This window comes from Anarhichas minor, unplaced genomic scaffold (genome assembly GCF_050575085.1).
Source record: "Anarhichas minor isolate MPS153535 unplaced genomic scaffold, ASM5057508v1 ptg000011l, whole genome shotgun sequence".
In the NCBI taxonomy this organism is placed as follows: domain Eukaryota; kingdom Metazoa; phylum Chordata; class Actinopteri; order Perciformes; family Anarhichadidae; genus Anarhichas; species Anarhichas minor.
Genome location: NW_027466457.1, coordinates 15698524 through 15717097, shown reverse-complemented (window position 1 = coordinate 15717097; position 18574 = coordinate 15698524). Strand labels below are relative to the sequence as shown.

Sequence of the window (18574 nt, the reverse complement as noted above, 5' to 3'; positions counted from 1 at the left end):
CAAAGAGAGTGAGAGAGACAGAGAGAGGGCAGGAGAGAGAGACAGAGAGAGGGCAGCAGAGAGAGACAAAGAGAGGGCAGCAGAGAGAGACAAAGAGTGAGAGAGACAGAGAGAGGGCAGCAGAGAGAGACAAAGAGTGAGAGAGACAAAGAGAGGGCAGGAGAGAAAGACAAAGAGAGGGCAGCAGAGAGAGACAAAGAGTGAGAGAGACAAAGAGAGGGCAGGAGAGAGAGACAGAGAGAGGGCAGCAGAGAGAGACAAAGAGAGGGCAGCAGAGAGAGACAAAGAGAGTGAGAGAGACAGAGAGAGGGCAGGAGAGAGAGACAGAGAGAGAGACAGAGAGAGGGCAGGAGAGAGAGACAGAGAGAGGGCAGGAGAGAGAGACAGAGACCATAGTAAAAGCGCATCAGAAATTACGAGTGAGCCAGTAAATAGAAAATTTGTCATTTAATGCAACATAATTGTGACTCGAGTTACAATTAATCTCATGGAAATAAATCACCAAACTGACAGACATGATGTTTCATACAGGTATATATTACAATGTGCCTTGTTATATAATACAGTCAGGTTCTGTTTGCTTTGTCTCGTCTTTTGTAATAAAAATAAGCACTGGAGGAGGACGTGATACGTTTTTGTATTTTATTGTAAATTGGACATTATGCACATTACTTAGCGACTGACTTTTGTTAATCAAGCGTGTTAAGTGGTCACAGAAAACTCAACCCGCGCTGAGTGAGAGTCCAGACGATGTCGAGTCCAAAAACAAAAGGCGATAAAGCCGGGAGATCTCTCTCACACACACACACACACACACACACACACACACACACACACACACACACACACACACACACACACACACACACACACACACACACACACACACACACACACACACACACACACACACACACACACACACACACACACACACACACACACACACACACACGCGGCGAACGAAGTACCAAAATAAAAGAGGAAGAAGAACATTGAGTGACTGCTTGTGCCAAACACACCATTCAATAAACACAAAAAGGTTTTTTTCTTCGTTTCCGTCGACCGTTCGGGACGTTAACCGTGGAGTGAAGGGAGTCATTCTGTTAAATGCACCGTCATCGCAAATTCAAACCGGTTTTTTTTAATCAGCAGGTCAAATAAAAAGTCGTGGTCTCACTGACACAATAAATATTGCACACGTGATATTTCATAGGGATGTCTTTGCATACAAGTGCCCCCCCCCCTTTCCTATGTCTAATTTCCTCAAGTTCTATCTCCCCCCAAAATACGCTCATCTTCATCATGATAGATTCAATATACAGAGGAGTTAAGGGTGTCTGTATAAAAACAAAATAACATCAATAAAAGTAGACATCCAATGTGTGACGCGACATCTGGCTGTGAGACCAAAACCTCTCTTTGTCCCAGTTTCTCTAATTTCTGTACAAAGACGAAACAACTATCCAGTCATGCAACGTTTGTTTGGGTGGGGGTGTATGGGGGTCTGTTATGCTCTCTGTCGGTATTTAAGCGTTCTGCATCTCCTTGCCAATCTTGTAGCTCAGGATCTTGTTCCAGTCGATCTTGGTGCGTGTCACGGGGAGCTGGCGGCGTAAGGCTTTGAAGGTAGTGTCCGACATGGTCTGGTAGTTCTCGTTGATGGCCGTCTGGAGGGAAGAGCAGAGAATCATAAACAAGTTAGTTTACAGGTGAAAAAGCTGTGAGATCATTATGGAAACCGCTTCAATGTTTAACTAAACTTTTCTGTTTGTTTGTATCAAGAATTTGTACTTAATGTAGTTTAAAATTCTAAATTCTTTAGCTCCTTTAAATGAATGGACGGCCGTGAAAGAGCTCATTCCTTTAGTAAAATACAACGTCCAAATGTCTCGCTACGACTCAGCTTTCCATCCGCTGTAGCCTAAAAACCTGACATCATGAGGAACATGCTGTGATGGAGGTTTGCAGCGTGAAAGTGAAGGATTTCCTCATTTAATCCTGACAAGAGTAGAACACGAGCTTTTGGTGAGGTCTCATTTTTAACTATTTGCATATCTCACACTACAAGGTTCCCTGGGAAAAGCTGCTGGGGAGAGGGGGACGTCTGGAATACCCTGCTAAACTCCAGATTAGTTGAAGATGATGGATGGATGGATGGACCAAAGTAAGACACGTTTCATGAACGGGATCTCAAGTCTCCGGTTTGGGGACCTCAGAATTGCATCTCTTTGCAGATGATGTGGCTCTATTGGCTCCATCAGACCGGGACCTTCAGCACGCACTGTTGGTGGTTTGCAGCAGAGTGTGAAGATGTCGGGATAAAGTCAGTACCTCCAGGTCTGAGGCCATGGTTTGCTGCCGGAAAACGGCGGATTGCACCCTTATGGTTGGGAGTGATGCACTCTCCGAGGAGAGGGAGCTCCAAGTATCTTTGGGTCATGAGTGAGAGGAAAACGGTGCGTGAGATGGTCAGGCAGCTGCTGAACCGAACTGTTGTGGTGAAGAGAGACCTGAGCTAGGAGGCAAATCTCACGGTTTACAAGTCAATATATAAGTTCCGACACTCCTCTGTTCATGAGCTTTTTTTAGTAGTGACCAAAAGAATGAGATCGCAGATACAAGCGAATGAAATTAGCTTCCTTCGTATGGTGGCTGGGCTCAGCCTCAGAGGACGAGGAGCTCAGACATTGGGAGGGAGTTCGGAGAAGAGTTTCTGCTCCTTGGTGTCTAAAGGGGGGCCAGCTGAGGAGGTTCAACATCCGATCAGGACGCCTCCGTTTAGAGGTTTTCTGGGCACGTCTAACTGGTAAGAACCAGAATATGTTGGAAGGATTATACATCTCATCTGGCCTTGGAACGAAAAGAGCTGGAAAATGTTGCTCCACACCAAAACTTTCAATCAATAAATCAGTAAAACGTTGTGTTTTCCTGCAACATCCAGCTTGTAATCGGTTTGTTTCACACAGGATATCTGCTTCCCATCTTCACATACCTGATAGTCGTTCTCTGCAGCCTCCATGATCTTAACAAACTCCTTTGCGGTTGAAGCCTCATTCTGGAAGATGACAAGACGCATAATCAATTTCAAGAGTAGAGGAGGAGGGGGGGGGGGGGGGGTGTCATAAACAAAAGCCTTCAGAGAATACACAAGCTAATAACACCTCCACACTGCAAAGAATTAGGGAAACAAACATCCCCAGGGAGTTGTTTAAAATTAATACAGCATTTAGAGGTAAAACCAGAAAAGGGATGGAACGGAGGAATCATGTGTTCAATATCTGAGATTTCATCAGTCATATATTTTACGGACTAATGTCCTCGAGATGTACGAAACATCAGAGATGATTTCTCTGGTCGCAGCACATCAGACTTCCTCATCCGTCTGTGTGCACATGAAACTAGAACTACTGCCTCACGGTTGTCTCATCCATGTCTGTCCGACATGTCAGCAATTTAAATTGTATGAATAAGCATATCAAGTCTTGAGTTACGGACTAAAGCGTGTTTTTACCACCCGTTCACCCTCGAGTCCGAGTGGACGTTTGAGCCAAATTCAAAGAAAACTCCTCCCAGGATCTCCCGAGGTATCGGGGTTCGTGAGATCGGGACGGACAGACAACCAGAAAAACATCTGAATGTGTTCAGTTACACTCACAGAAATGGACATGGACTCCTGGACCTCTTTGTGGCTCACCAGCTGAACGTTGCCGTCTTCATAGTAATGAACCTGGAGCAGTTAAAAGGTTAAGTTTATCTTCACTGTGCAACTCAAAACAATAACACGTGTAGAAAAACGAATCAACAGCATCCCATGAGGTCTATGAGACACTCGACATGATGAAGACGACTAACCGTCTCCGGTGAATGAAGCACCAGGAACACCCAAAAATGTGTGAATAATATCATTAGAGATTATCCTAAATTTGACCAAAATGAACAAGCATTTCTTTATCTAGCTGTGTAGTGACTAGATGTTAAAAAGCACCTGATACTGAAGCACGTATTCAATTTCAACAGCACAACAAACCCGTTTGCTTGTCCACACGGTGGAAGATGTAAACTAAGTACCTGGATTTTCATGATTCCTGCCACCTGAGTGGTGGAGGGGGAGACGGTGAACTTCCATTCTGACCTCCAGCGTCCATTCCTGAGCAGAGACGAAGACAAAGAGACTTTTATCACCACAAAGACAATTCCAGCTGTTTATGACCTCATTGAATCAAATATTTAACAAGTATATGGTGTCAATTTTGTCAATATGATACAAGTATCAAAACCTTAAACTTTATAAAAAGCAGACACAATAAAACATCACTCAGAAAAAACTAAGAAACAAAAATGAACCGCCACCGTGAAACAAACCGCAGAAGACCAATACTAAATCCCCACTATAGAGCTCAACATCAACAATCCCTGATACCATTAACAGACTTTTATTTCCCTTTCATATCCTCATCTTGTCACACATCTGGCCCATTGGTTCCTCTTTACACAAACATGGCGGTGACATCCAGGAGCTGTGAGATCATCACACCAAACAACCAGTAAGCCAGCAGCAAAGAGGATTGGTGCAGCTCTTATCCAATTAGATTAGCCCGATCAGAAGCAGCTCAGCCAACACTCTACCGCTCCAGTGGCAAACAAAGTAAAGCCTTTGAAGCATCTTGTACATATCAAAATGAAGTTTGTTTAGGGAACCATCGCTGGGAATTCTACAAAGCCCTGTTGGTCTTTCTGAATAAGAAGAAAAATCTTTGCCTGTCATCCTAAAACTGCAAGAGAAGAGAATCCCAGAGTCAAAGCCCAGTGGTGCGAAACGTACAAAACAAGAAAGTAGTCAAAAAACAGGTTGAATATGAAGAAGCAGTCTAAAACATACCAGAAGTTTTTGGGTTGAAACTGATGGCACTCGATGCACACGATGATGGTTTGATGTCCGTCGATGGTTTTCCCGTAAATCTGAAGGAAGAAGAGAAGAATGTTCTCTGATTTTAACATGTGATGAGCCTTTGTTCTCTCAGCTAACGACCTCTTTAGTCCCACTTCACTGCTGTAGATGTGAAGTGATTGAATGAGAGGGTGTTTGGTGGTTAACGGCTCCATAATTAAGCTCCTGCTGACGCACAGCTGAGATAATGTTATCCACGCAACAACAAATCCACAGCACAGCTCTGTCTTTGGTGTCTGCAGCACAACTGCACTTACATTAACATATAAGGAGCACAACAGAAGCTTTGTACAGCTTTAGACTGCAAACATTTATTAAATACTGGCCTACCTGTACTTCCTGTGCTGTACGTGTTCTTGTTCTTATGTTAATAAATAGAAGTAATGAAGAAGAAAGAAAGAAGCTAAAAGTCTTGCAGTTGTCTCACACACACTTTTTTTTTACAGATAAAAATCCAACATTTAAACTTAACTTCCTTGTAATATGTTAGTTTAGCGGCATCTTACTTAGTGCACCACCCTGTTGTCAGACAGACAGACAGAGACGGAGAGACACAGAGAGAGACAGAGAAAGAGAGACACAGAGAGAGAGAGAAAGAGACAGAGAGAGAGAGAGAGAGACAGACAGAGACACAGCGAGAGAGAGACAGACAGAGACACAGATGTGTAGCAATGTCATCATGCAGAAACCTTCATCAGACCTCATGGGAAAGCGTTTTAGAAGGTCTTGGGGGGGAAAGAAAGCATTGTGACGCTACAACATGAGCTCACCCCCCCCCATTCCCCCCCCCCCCCCCCCCCCTCAGTGACATTAGCTACATGGTTGTGGTAATGAGGAAGGCTCTGACGTACGGTGCAGACTCCACTGGGATAGTGCTCCTTGACGTAGGCCCGGACGGCCGAGTCCACGGCGCTCCTCCAGCCCTCCAGGGAGCCGTCGACGTCGTGGGGCCGCGGGTCGCTGGCCTCCTTCCTCAGGTGGTCGAACTTGAAGGACATCTTGTTCTTCGGGTCCAGGACCCGGCCGTTCCCGAGGTCGCCGTGCTCTGTGATTAAGACCTGGATGGGGGGGAATCAAGAGTTAGGAGTGAGATAGAAGGAAAGAAAAATCAGAGTGAAAGAGCGAGAGAAGAGGTATCAGGAGAAAGAGGACAGAAAGAAAAGAGAACAACCGGAAAAAGACAGGAAGAACAAGACCAGATGGCAGAAGGCTGGAGACTTTGTGGGCAGGGAGAGAAAAGTCTAGAGATGAATTAAAGGGATGCAATGAGGAAAGGAGGAAGACAAAGGAAAGGACGAAGACAAAGGAAGACAGAAAAACACGAGCGTCTTCCACCTCGACAACCTCAGACGGGGGAATTTAAAGCCGTGATGTGGCAACGGAGGGACATGATGACATCTTTGCATAAGACACTGCAATCGTTACTGAAGCTAACACACACACACACACACACACACACACACACACTTGTTTTCTGTAGAGGCAAAGGAGAACACTGGGACTTGTTTGATGCTGTAATTCAACCCCCCCCCTCTGCTTTAATGGCATCATAACATTAGTGCAATAATAATAATAAGAACTTTTCTGCTTCCTTGTCCCGTTTTTTTCTTGTTATTGGCTCAGATAAACTGCTACTTCTCATGTATTTTTACTGTATTTTTGCTGAACGAGAACAAAGAAACTATACAAAACTGCTGTTTTAATCGCTAGCATGTGCAGTAAAACATGCGACTTAAACACACATGGATACAGCATATGAAAGGCATGATTGTCTCGGCTGGAGTTATAATATTCATTATTTATAATATTCATTATTTCAACCACAAAATGAGTATTTGTATCTGTTATCAAACTCCATTTACTTCAATTCATCAAGACTTCTCTCTGGTTTTTTGATACTTCTTTAAAGATGGAGGAGTGCGAGAAAAACAAAAGATTTCTGGACGAGTATTCGATAATCAAATGGTCATTTTGTGGGTGAAGTTTTCCTTTAAACAGCTTCAGACTCGTAACGTCACCCCGTTGCATTTAGACAAACGCGTGAACTCACCTGTTCCTCGTAGCCCTCGACTTTCACGGGGGTAAACTGGTCCAGGTTGTACTGCGCAAAGGCACTGCAGAGAAAAAGAGCCGAAACATGAGTTCACACGCTCAAACCTCTGTACTTCATACAAACACACTTCCTGCTCTGAGCTGGATTTAAAGTTTAAAGTTTGACTTCATGATAATATGGACGGAGACTAAAGTATTAACAAGTCGACAGCTGGAGTTTTCATTGACTGCCAGATTAAATAAATAAAAGTAAACTCAGCTGGAACAAACATTACCAGACGCAATATTACACAAAACAAAATAGAAGAATAGAAATAACAAACATGCAGAACGACACGGAGTCTGATTTAAGGAAGGGATGATACAGGATTTTAGGAAAAGCTGTCTAGCTTGTCATAACAGAAATGATAAATAGAGCCTCATTTAATAAAGAGACTCATACAATGTTGATTATTGTTGTTATTTATCCTGTATTTATGCAGGGGGACCGTATGGTTTGACATATTTAAGATGGTTTGGTGCATATCCTATCTGTGATGCAATACAAATATTTATTTCTGGTAAAGTGATTCCAGCATGTTTTATTGCCATTTTAAGAGTTTTAAGTTCATGACGATTATCAGGATAAAATCATAAATCGTAACTCTGTTAGCCAGGATAATCGGGACAGGAAATTTAATATCGTCATTTCATATGATGCATGTTTCGCTTCAGACTTTTAAGTCTTTTTGCAAAAACCAAAACATGAAGCACTACAAGAGGAGAGACTTACTGCGCTGCACCTTCCCTGAGGAGGTTGTCATTGTTGAGCAGCAATCGCACATCTGAGGAGAAACGAGAACAGCAGATCAGCACCACGAACACACCGACACACAAGACACACAAGACAAAGCCTCAACACACTTAAGGGGGGGGGGGGGGGGGGGAGAGTGAGGCGGACATGGTTAATCAGCTCAGTGGGAAGAGGCTGTAGAATCGCACACAGATGAAAGGAGACAAAGTGGCTGTCGGGCTGCGATAAGAGACAGACAGACAGGCAGACAGGCAGACAGGCAGAGAGACAGACAGACAGACAGACGGGCAGACGGGCAGACAGACAGACAGGCAGACAGACAGACAGACAGACAGACAGGCAGATAGACGGGCAGACAGACGGGCGGGCAGACAGACAGACGCCCAGTTTTACAGGTAATGAGGGGAAGAGGAGGAGGAGGAGGGATGAAGGTCCAGTTCTGAGCAAACACATCACATGTTACATGAAGAGAAACCAGAGTAGTTACCGTTGAACACTTCGTTGAACTCTCCTGGCGGGGCGTGGATGACAAAGTTAGCTGCTATGCGTACCTGCAGGCAAGAAAAACAAAAAGGTACAAGTTAAGGCTGGAAGTCACTGATCTGACACAGAACATTAACACGATGAATCAGTCTTTATTACACACCATATGACATTTAAATCTCTTTATTATAGACCGTTTTACTCCTCTTTTTTTGGACAATTTGCCACCACTTATTGTTTTTAGTTTTTAATCATTCACAATAAAGCCACTGACCGTGTGTACGCACGGTGGCCAACAGAGGGTGTGATGAGACTGTGTCATGGTGGAGTGAGGCGCTTCAATGTCTCACCGCGTATGAGCAGTCTATATTCTTATTTTTTTTTCTTTACTTCTTCACTCTGCTGCTGCTGCACCGCAACACTTCCTGTTTCCAGGTCACATGTTTCCAGGTCCTCCCCCCCCCCCCCTCCCTCCCTCACCCCGTGTGGTTTACAACCATATAAGGACATGAAAATGTGCTGAGGCCTCCAGTGCACAAATTCTCTCTCTCTCGCCCGACCTCTATATGCCTCAACTCCTCTCTATCACAAGCTGGTGTATCAGGGAAGGTGTTCGTGTGTGTGTGTGAGACAAGGTGTGTGTGTGTGTGTGTGTGTGTGTGTGAGAGACAAGGTGTGTGTGTGTGTGTGTGTGTGTGAGAGACAAGGTGTGTGTGTGTGTGTGTGTGAGAGAGACAAGGTGTGTGTGTGTGTGTGTGTGAGAGAGACAAGGTGTGTGTGTGTGTGTGTGCGTGTGAGAGACAAGGTGTGTGTGTGTGTGTGTGTGTGTGAGAGACAAGGTGTGTGTGTGTGTGTGTGTGTGTGTGTGTGTGTGTGTGTGTGTGTGTGTGTGTTTGTCCCCTGGGCCCTTATTAGCAGTGTGTGTATACAAGTGCTCTGGCACTCGCGCAGAGCTGCAGATTGATCGCTAATGAGCGATGCTGAGAGAAAGGAAGGCACTCGGGGAGGAGTGTGTGTGTGTGTGTGTGTGTGTGTAATGTTGAGATCAAAGTGTATCTGCATTTGCATCCTCTGTCATGAGATCATCATGACACACTAAAAATGTGTAAAAACACAATGGCGGCGTGTGCGTCTCGTTTTATGAAAACAACCGGTGGGAAAAAGAAGTTGTTTGTTTGCGTCTCGACGTCCCCGTGGGAAAGACTAATTTGCGTCGGGGGGGTTCTCCCTCGTTACACTGGACGGAAGTGTTTAAACAGGGTTTCCCCAGACACGACTGGCCGTTTCCAGGAATGGTCTCAATCTCTAGTTTCAAGTCTTCTTCAATACAGCATGATGTTCATCTAGTAAATTATGGTCCATTTAGAGTCAAACAGACCATAAAGTAGGGTATGCTTTAGGGCGGGGCTTACTGTGATTGACAGGTCGCTACCAGAGCACCTCCTTCTATCGGTACCTCATGTTGTTTAAAACAAAATATGGACATAAAAATGTCTCCTTTATCAGATTTATCTGCACTTCATCTGGTAATTAAAGTATAGTATGACAGTTATAGACATATGGGACAGTTACTAACTATGAGAATTGCCATTTATAATAGTCTGTAAATAAGACAAACTAAGACCCTCAACTGGTTCAAATATCATAAAATTTAACTCTCTCACCCGTCACACCCAGATCTGGTTTCAATAAAGTCTATTAATAGTATTTAAAGTCCACTCTAACTGCTGCTAGACGCTGAACACACTGAAGCCTTTTACCCAGCATGCCTTTGGCGAAAAGGCAGGTAGCATGTTTTACAGGTAGCCAGTCAATTAGTTATTATTAATTATTGTTTAAATCTGAGCAGGCCACTGTCATTACATTTCAGATAAAGACACAAAAAGTGTGGATGAAACACTGAATGAATGCCTTTTAAACCGTTTCAAGACATTCAACACTTTAATTATTATTATTGGCTTAAATGGTGCAGAGCGCAGATCTTTTACTCTCCGGTGTGAACGTCTGTGTGAGCTCGTAGACTTAATTGCGTAGCGCCAACAGCCCGGGAGAGACCGGTGAAGGACTGCACAGGAAACAGACGGAGACGGTTTTACAATCACTTCTGACAGATAACTGTTTTCAGGGCGCATGGAGAGAGGCGAGGAGATGAATCACTGACAGGAGGAGGAAGAGGATACTCCATTAGTGGATTATGAGTACGCCATTGACTGTTAAAAGCTAGTTAAGAACGAGAGTAATACTTCCTCTTTCCTCTAAGTACCTCAAACCAGTTCTGCTGATGCACTGAGGTAACAGCAAGAGAGGAAACACGCATTAAATTAAACAATACACTCACGTTTCCACCTGTTTCTTGCAGGTTATTTACATGTTAAACAGGCTGGACACCGATACTGTTTGAGAATTTTGGCTCCAAAAGCAAGATCCTTCGTCATCCCTCACAGACCTGCATGCATGTCGTTCATCGTTGTTCTGCTGTGACTGATTCTTTGTTTTATTGTCTAAAGATGCAGCAGAATTATGTCTTTAGTCCACGTTTCTATTCACATAATTCTCCCTCATTTGATTGCTTTGCACGTGTTGTTTTATGAGCCTCTGTGTTGCTCGACAATGTAGTGTAAGGCTGTCCTGAATGATGTTTCTTCTTATATTAATATTCTCTCTTCTTTTATTATTGTTTCTGCATGCTTATAAATGATTAATGATGAATAAATTTGTCATTTTAATCTTATATTCTGTTTTTTTAGGGTGACTTTGTAACATCTGTCGAGGGACTATAGATGAAAAATAGCATATTGGCGCATTTACAGAGATGTTTCTTATTTTATGTGCACTATTCCCCAGCAAAATAAACCAATCAAGTTATCTTGTTAGCTAGCAGACAAATGGAAGCAAAAGCATGGCCTCCTTTGCAGAAGTAATTACTGTTGAGCAATTTAAATGTTGAGCTGCAAGGTTAAGTATTAACGCCGGCACACGAGCCACTGGGACACTTCGGAGCTCTGAGACCTCGTTTTAGCCTCGAGCTCTAACAGCGAACGTGCTACATGAAGACACGAGTCTGAGGCAAAGAGTCTCTGCGGGGAAATTTAGTTAATTATCCGCTTTGAGCCCCAAATAGTGATGGGACGATACAGGACTTTACCATTCGGCAAACTCCGGGTATGAAGAGTGAAGCCAACGCTGAAGTGACTTAAACCTGCATTCTCTCTACTGTCCATCAGGGGGCGACTCCTCTGGTTGTATAGCAGTCTATGAGAAAATTAAATGAAAAAGCTTTGGTAAAATCGCACTACAGTTGCACTACAAAAGCAGAAGAGCTGACTGTAGTCATCCATTTCAATATCCTAAAAAATAAAAGACCGTGAAATGCTTGAAACAGCCGAGTTTAGAGGGAAAACCTGTCTGATTAGGGTGAATATTGATGAGGGTGGGTGACGGGTGCTATAACTCATGAATAATAAGTCCAGAGAAGCGATGGCAGAGAGGAGGAGGACGACCGTCAGCCGGAGGGCGACTAGAAATGTTCCTCTGCTAATCGAAACCAGGAGGTGGCGGCTGGTCGGCTCAGGATGAAATTGAAGAAATGAGGGCATAAATACAGTCGGAGGCAGACGGTTTAATGATAGTAAAGATCATGACTTTTTCAATAATTGTGTTGAACAGAGTAATGACTGTCTGGGGCACTTGCTTCATATTCAGGTTGACACAATGCCGCCTGCTCTACTGTCTTAGCTGCAGGTTCACATAGCGTACCAGCGATTGTTTTCCAGGTTTCAGCCCCTTAACTACAAATCACATAGACTGTGAATCATAAATGCCATTTTTCAGATTGACTTCCTTCCTTCCTTCCTTCCTTCCAGGCAGCCACCAGTTTCAGTTCGTCTCAGCTGAGCATTAACGTCAACTTTGCTGGGTAATGAATGTTTATTTTTTTGCTGTCAAACGTATGCGACGGTTTTGAGGAAAGCAAACAAAACTCTCTCTCTCTGTCTGTCTCTGTATATTGTGTTGCTGTCTGCTACTTTGTCTTTTCTGATATTAATTGAAAGAGTCAGACATTTTAAAAACCTTTCGATAGTCAATAAAAATGTCAAAAACCTTGCAGAAGCCCATCACAGGATTTAGTGGGAAACTCTTATAGTGATCCCGTCTGTCTGCGTAAAAACACCTTCACTATATTATGATTAAATTTGATTTATTTTTCTTTATTTCTGGTGCAGATTTACCATCCAATTCATATTTAAATATTTATTACAGGAACATAAAGAAATTAAACCGAACAGCTTCACTATTTATTGAATTTTATTGACCTTCATTTGTCTTCTGTCTCTCTAGTAGCGATGACCTTTTTAATTCCATGTTTACAGCTAACTAGACTTCCGTTTGCCAACATGCGCACTTATATTTGTGACGATTTTAGCTGTAAAAAGAGACTAAAGTCAATGATTAATCCAACTGTTTATAATGACACACACATGCTGGACACTTTGGCGAGGATCAAACGTGCGTCCTTCCTGGACGGACTCTGACTTCATAAATACTGCTGCGTCGTCTACTTCAGATGTGCACATTTGTCACCTTCAGCCAACACCCCCGATGACTTCTCCTTACTGGTAAAAGTAGTGTCATTTTACCCCCCAGCAGCCAGCTATGCAATGTACGGACTATCGCTGGCTTGCATTACCACCTCCAGTATGCGAACACTCCAGGGCAAAGCCGCCGGTCTTAGCGCATCAACGTTTATCAGTTTATAGGAAACCAGGCAGTAATCCGTTTAACCCTTAAACAGGGCATCAGTGTGAAGCCTCAGCACAGACAGATAACATCTCTCTCACTGCTGCAGTACAGACAGCTCCTCTGTCTATGCATTCTTCAGTTTAAGGGAGATGCCCACTGAGTTTCCAGCGTTCATCTTTGCTATATCTCCCTACGGTCTAAGACAGCTGTTTACAAGCCGAGCTCAGAGACACATCCGGGGTTGTTGGCCCTTTAACTTCAGCATTATCTAAAAAGGAGTATACTTTGTCTGAGGTTTCTTTAATACTTCCCAGACAGCAATAAAACCTTCAAACTGGATCATTTGAGAATAAACCTTGTAGTTTTAGTCTATCTCCATCATAAGAAGAATGTATTTCTGTAATTTATTGTACTTTGTGAAAGGTAACTACGTAAAGGTTTATATATTTGACATACAGACGTCCAAATCTTTGTACGGATCCTGTAGGATGCGTAGACTAAATATCCAGACAGGCGTTATTCTAAACATGGGATGTCGGAGATGCTTTCATTCATAAAGCCTTACTGTACCAGGACTACATGCATTATTTACACTGGAGTCCCTGGTAGGAATCACGCCACCATCCCTGGTATTGTCAGCACTCTGACAATTTACCTTCTTCTCTGGCAGTATAATAAATTAACTGTAATGCTAACTTAACTGCAGAAGTGACATTTGGCTGCTGTCCAGTGTTGGCCATCAGTCTCTTTACTCTATTATTTGTGTAACCAGTGTAGCATGAAAGCATGGTGGAATTAGCAGGCTAGCTAGCTAACGAGTCAGCTGCTTATTGAGCCAAATTTAACAAGTTAATGCCTCTTTCACGCTCTCTTGTCACAGCGTAGGAAAGCACATCTCACATGTCGTTGAGTCGCACGAGGAGCCGACTGTAGGACCAGTTTGAGTTTTGCCTTTGTGATTCTTACATCCCTGATTGAATAAAACTCCTTTTCACGAGGTTATGGATTCTCACCAAACCAGCTGACAGAAAAGTCTGCTCTTTCTGAAACAGGAACCAAAGCACAGAAACCTCGAGGATTCTTTTGACCTATAACGACTCCAGGAAAAGCTGGCAAAAATTACCTCTTGTGTAAAATACAATGTACACTACTCAATGGAAGTGTAAGCTACAGCAAAACAAGGTGGGCAGCTTCCATTTGCATATAAATCTTGCTTGTGGGTAGTGAGTTTGTCTCATCTGTCAATCATTTTGTCATGTGCCGGATTATTGTTTCAGGTATTTACTTGCAGAGTGAAACAATCAAGTTGACAGGTAATGTAGTTTGTTAAAAAGTGCTTCTGGTACCTGTCACTTAAGTACAGACAAAGGAAACACGTTGAGTAAGAGCAGCTTCCTGTTATACCCATGTGTGGTTTCTTTGGTGTGATCAGGAAGCTGGCAGGCCGGTGCCCAAATCACTCAAAAACACTACAAGCGGAAATGTGTTATAAGTTCTGTGACAGAGACTCTTCTCACCGTTTAATCATTTACAAATGGAAGAGACTTGTTAGAAATCCCCCCATCAGGGAGCTTTCAGGTCTGACAACAGCAACAACATGGAGATTTCTCATGGGACACATTTAGGAAGAGACAAACCTCGAAGCTATTTATTGTGTTCGACACGGAAGAAATGTCCGGGGTCAACTTTTCTAAAGGCTACCTATCAAAACAGTGTCTTCTTCCTAAGCAGATTGAACAGCCATCACAGTAATGAGACAGATTGCAGCTAGTGAGGATTCCCACGATAAGAAAGTTTGTAGATTTGTCGTTCAAATGTGGGGAAAGTACCAACAGACGTGTGCCAGGACATCCTGGCTTCGGCTGATCGTTTTATCCGCTCCCTGGCAGGCCACCACACATTTGTAGTTTTATTCTACAAATCATGACTAGCCAGTGGAAGAGTTGTTCAAATTGACTAGCGACTTTCGGAAACTATTACCCACTGTCAGTGTTATGCAGTTGAAAAGCAAAAGGCTCATTTCCTCCTCCTTTTGCAGTTTTCCTCAGCACTGCTTAAAAAAAGAAAAGAAAAGGGCCGAGGGCCTGGAACAGATGGCCGATTGCTGTGAGCTAGTGCGCTGGAGAGACAGCCTTCAAAGTACAAAAACACAACTGTGGTGTTTGCATTGAACAGCACAACATACAGTTGGGATGGAGGTAACCCACTTGGTACTGCACCAATCGTATCCAGAGAGAAATAAACAGCTTCCCCCAGCTAAACACTGCGTATTGGCCGAGCCCCCTTTCTCTACAAGACAGCCTGGCAGGTCGCTAAACCATCATTCTCAGTTTCAGATCTACAAAATCAGAATTGTCTGGTCGAAAAGTGACAAATGTGGAAACCAATGTGGTTAAGAGATGAAAAGCAGATCCCATCCTTCTCACAGCACCAACACTTAAAGTTGTTACTAGCTTAAACCACAAGCCCAACACCATGAACACACACCTGAAAACATTTTCGCCATGTTGTTTTTAGCAACCAATGAACAGGAAGTGACCATATTTGGACTGAGGAGTGACGTAGAGACGCCTAGTAGAGACCTGTCAATCACCGTGTAGCCCCGCCCTAAAGCATCCCCTGCTTTATGGTCTGTTTGACTCTAAATGGACCATCATGTACTAAATGAACATCATGCTGTATTGAAGAAGACTTGAAACTAGAGATTGAGACCATAAACTCATGTTTACAATGTTTACTGAGGTAATAAATCAAGAGAGAAGTAGAGTCATTTTCTCATAGACTTCTATACAATCAGACTTCTTTTTACAACCTATTTATTTATGTATTTATTTGCCGTCTGTTTTCATATTTAATCTTTTGGGAATTTACAAAACATGTTAAGCAAGTAACCAGAGCTCATGGAGATTTCTAAAACGTGCTATTCAATTTACAAAGCCTTAAAAAAAAGAACATGAAGTGAATCTTCACATCTGTAACGATTAAAGCAGTACATTTCCCCCCCCCCCCCCCCAACTTACAAACTGATAAAAACAATTACCAAATTGTCAATAAATTGATAAATAGTCTCAGCGGTAGTGCTTTCAAGCAGTAGTTATCTCTCAAAGCTGCTGTCAATATGCCAAAAAAAATAACTAAATCAACCCATTTATTAGGATATTACAATAAAATACAAGTAGGATTTGTGTAAGCAGCTCATGCTGTCTCAGGGTTTTGTCTGTTTGTGTGTGAGCTGTTTTAAGGAAATGAGAAAATGAAACAGCCAGACAGCAGCAGTGGGGGGGTGGGGGGGGGGGGGTAATAGGGGTACAAACAGTGCTAACAGTTAACACTGTTAACGTTACGCAGCTTTAAAGGGTGTAACCTCTTTATGGCTGTAGACACTAAAAATATGTGCAGTATAAATACACTGTGCAATACTACAATTATTCTGTCTGTATACATAATATTTTAGTTATTGTGGATTTTTGACTTTTTATTTATTTAATATTCTTTACTGTTTTATTACTTATTTATAATATATTTAATATAATATTAAATAATATATATGTATATATTTAATAATAATATATTTATTAATATATATTAAATATATAAATATCTATAGTTCCTCCATATTTTTTTGTACTGTCTGTGAAACGTTACTTATTAAAAGGTACAGCTGTTAGCATGCTAGCTTGTAGAACACCCACGGTTTGCTGTCACATAGCAAATGAAATCCGGAAATGTTATTAATTAAAACACTCTTGACAATTCACCACTTTGCTGTATTGTGTCGACAGAAAAGCGGTGTCAACACAGTGAAAAGGGCGTGTTAGTAAGTCTGGAGCTGTCTGTTAGCAGTGCTAGCTATGCTAACGTAACAAGCTAGCGATGTGGAAACTTCCCTCACACAAAAACAATAAGAAACACAGAACGGGGGGCGGATAACAGCATGTGCACAGACACGAGCATATGGCGTGGGAGTCAATGTTAATGTGAGTTTATTACAATATGTACACGGTTCCTATTTTTGAGCCAGGACCGTACAAGGAGCCTCCGTTAAAACGAGCGGAAGTTGGAGCTAAAAATAATAAAGCAGCAGCAGCGGGATCTCTGCTGAGGCCTGGAGGAGGTTTTAGTTTCCTCCAAAATTCAACTTAATCCCGGTCGACGACCGAGAAAACAACCGGAGGAAGACGGACTCCAGCCGCCGCACACGGTGCTCCCTTAAGCTTGAGTTTGTCCAGCGATTAAATCGGCGTCTTACCTTCTCCTCGTCGGATAGCTGCTCCTCATGATCCGCCATCTTTTCTTCCGGCACCACCAAGCTTGTCAGAGCCCCGTGACGTCACCGCTCGCGGGGTGGATTCCCACAGCTTGGCTTCGGCGCGTGATTGACGCTACAGTTCACGCGAAGCTTGCGCGTTTCGCATAATTCAATAATGTGTGTATGCTTGCAAAACTAATCACTGTGCTGTTTTTTAAATTTTTATTATTAAATGTACTTGATTTATGCAGACTTGTCTAAGGTGTTCTGTACAGCTCTCTGACTTTATTTATTTATATGCAAAATATTTTTCCTCCTGGGTGTCAATAAATAAATAAAGTCTCCACATGTGCCACATCTTTTGGATTATCATCTCAGTACATTGCACATGTCCTACAAACTTTGCACTGTGAACTTTTGCACATTTCTTGGACAATTTTTTCTCTGCATTGTGCAACATTCCTGCACAAAAACAGATATACATATTTTTAATATTTGTTTTACATATTTTTGTTGTCATGTTTTCTTTTTTATTTGTGTTTCATGACTGTTGCAGTACTTCCTTCTATCCTTTTTATGATCTTAATATGTTTATTGTCATGAACCAAAGAACTAAGGCAAATTCCATGTATGTGAAACCATATTTGGCACCAAAAAAACATGATTCCAGATAATCAAATTGTATTTTATTTTAATATTGTACAGTGAGCACATCTGAGGTTCATATTAAGAATTGTTTTATATTTCCTCTTTTTTTTTTTTTTTTTACAGCTTTTGGATATAGAACAAGGAACATTCTCTTCTTTTTGCTTCTCAATTGTAGCATTTACAGATGGTGTAGGGTTCCAGTCCTGCATGTCCCTTTCTTTCATGATTTCATCATTGGTTTCCTCTAGCAGTGTAAATTGTGCAGTCTCTAATGTCAAGTCAGAAAAGTCTCTAAACGTCTCACACTTGTTTTTAACTTTAAGCACAAATAAGCATATTGAAGTGCCTTTAATGCTGTGTTAAAATATATCGGTATTAAGTTTGTTTTGTCAAATGCAACACTGACTTAACATGCATGCTCTTTCACAGAAATATATAATTTTTTATGTTCATGTAGACCCTCACATTTACACCCAAGGGAACCTTGTATTAGATGCAACACACAACAGTCATTTTAAAGAAATCCTTCCTCTTCCATACATTAAGAAAATGTCATGTTTTAAGGTATAAATATGTCTTCTACATCAATCTGGAGGAGACATGAGATTACCCAGAGATGCTGCCACGTTGTGTATGTCGTGTTTTTCACCACCAGATG

At 42.3% G+C, this 18574-nt stretch overlaps 1 protein-coding gene across 1 annotated transcript; it reads right to left on the bottom strand.

Moving 5' to 3' along the window:
• Window positions 1-432: 432 nt before the first annotated feature.
• On the bottom strand, window positions 433-17375 carry LOC142947800 (F-actin-capping protein subunit alpha-2). Its single transcript, XM_076089639.1, has 10 exons — window positions 17269-17375; window positions 8284-8347; window positions 7776-7827; window positions 7002-7065; window positions 5803-6009; window positions 4883-4962; window positions 4072-4150; window positions 3659-3730; window positions 2996-3058; window positions 433-1670 (listed from the first exon to the last, which is right to left on the bottom strand). Exons 1-10 carry the CDS (start codon window positions 17305-17307, stop codon window positions 1530-1532), a joined length of 861 nt encoding a protein of 286 aa, XP_075945754.1. The 5' UTR covers window positions 17308-17375; the 3' UTR covers window positions 433-1529.
• Between the last annotated feature and the right edge of the window lie 1199 nt (window positions 17376-18574).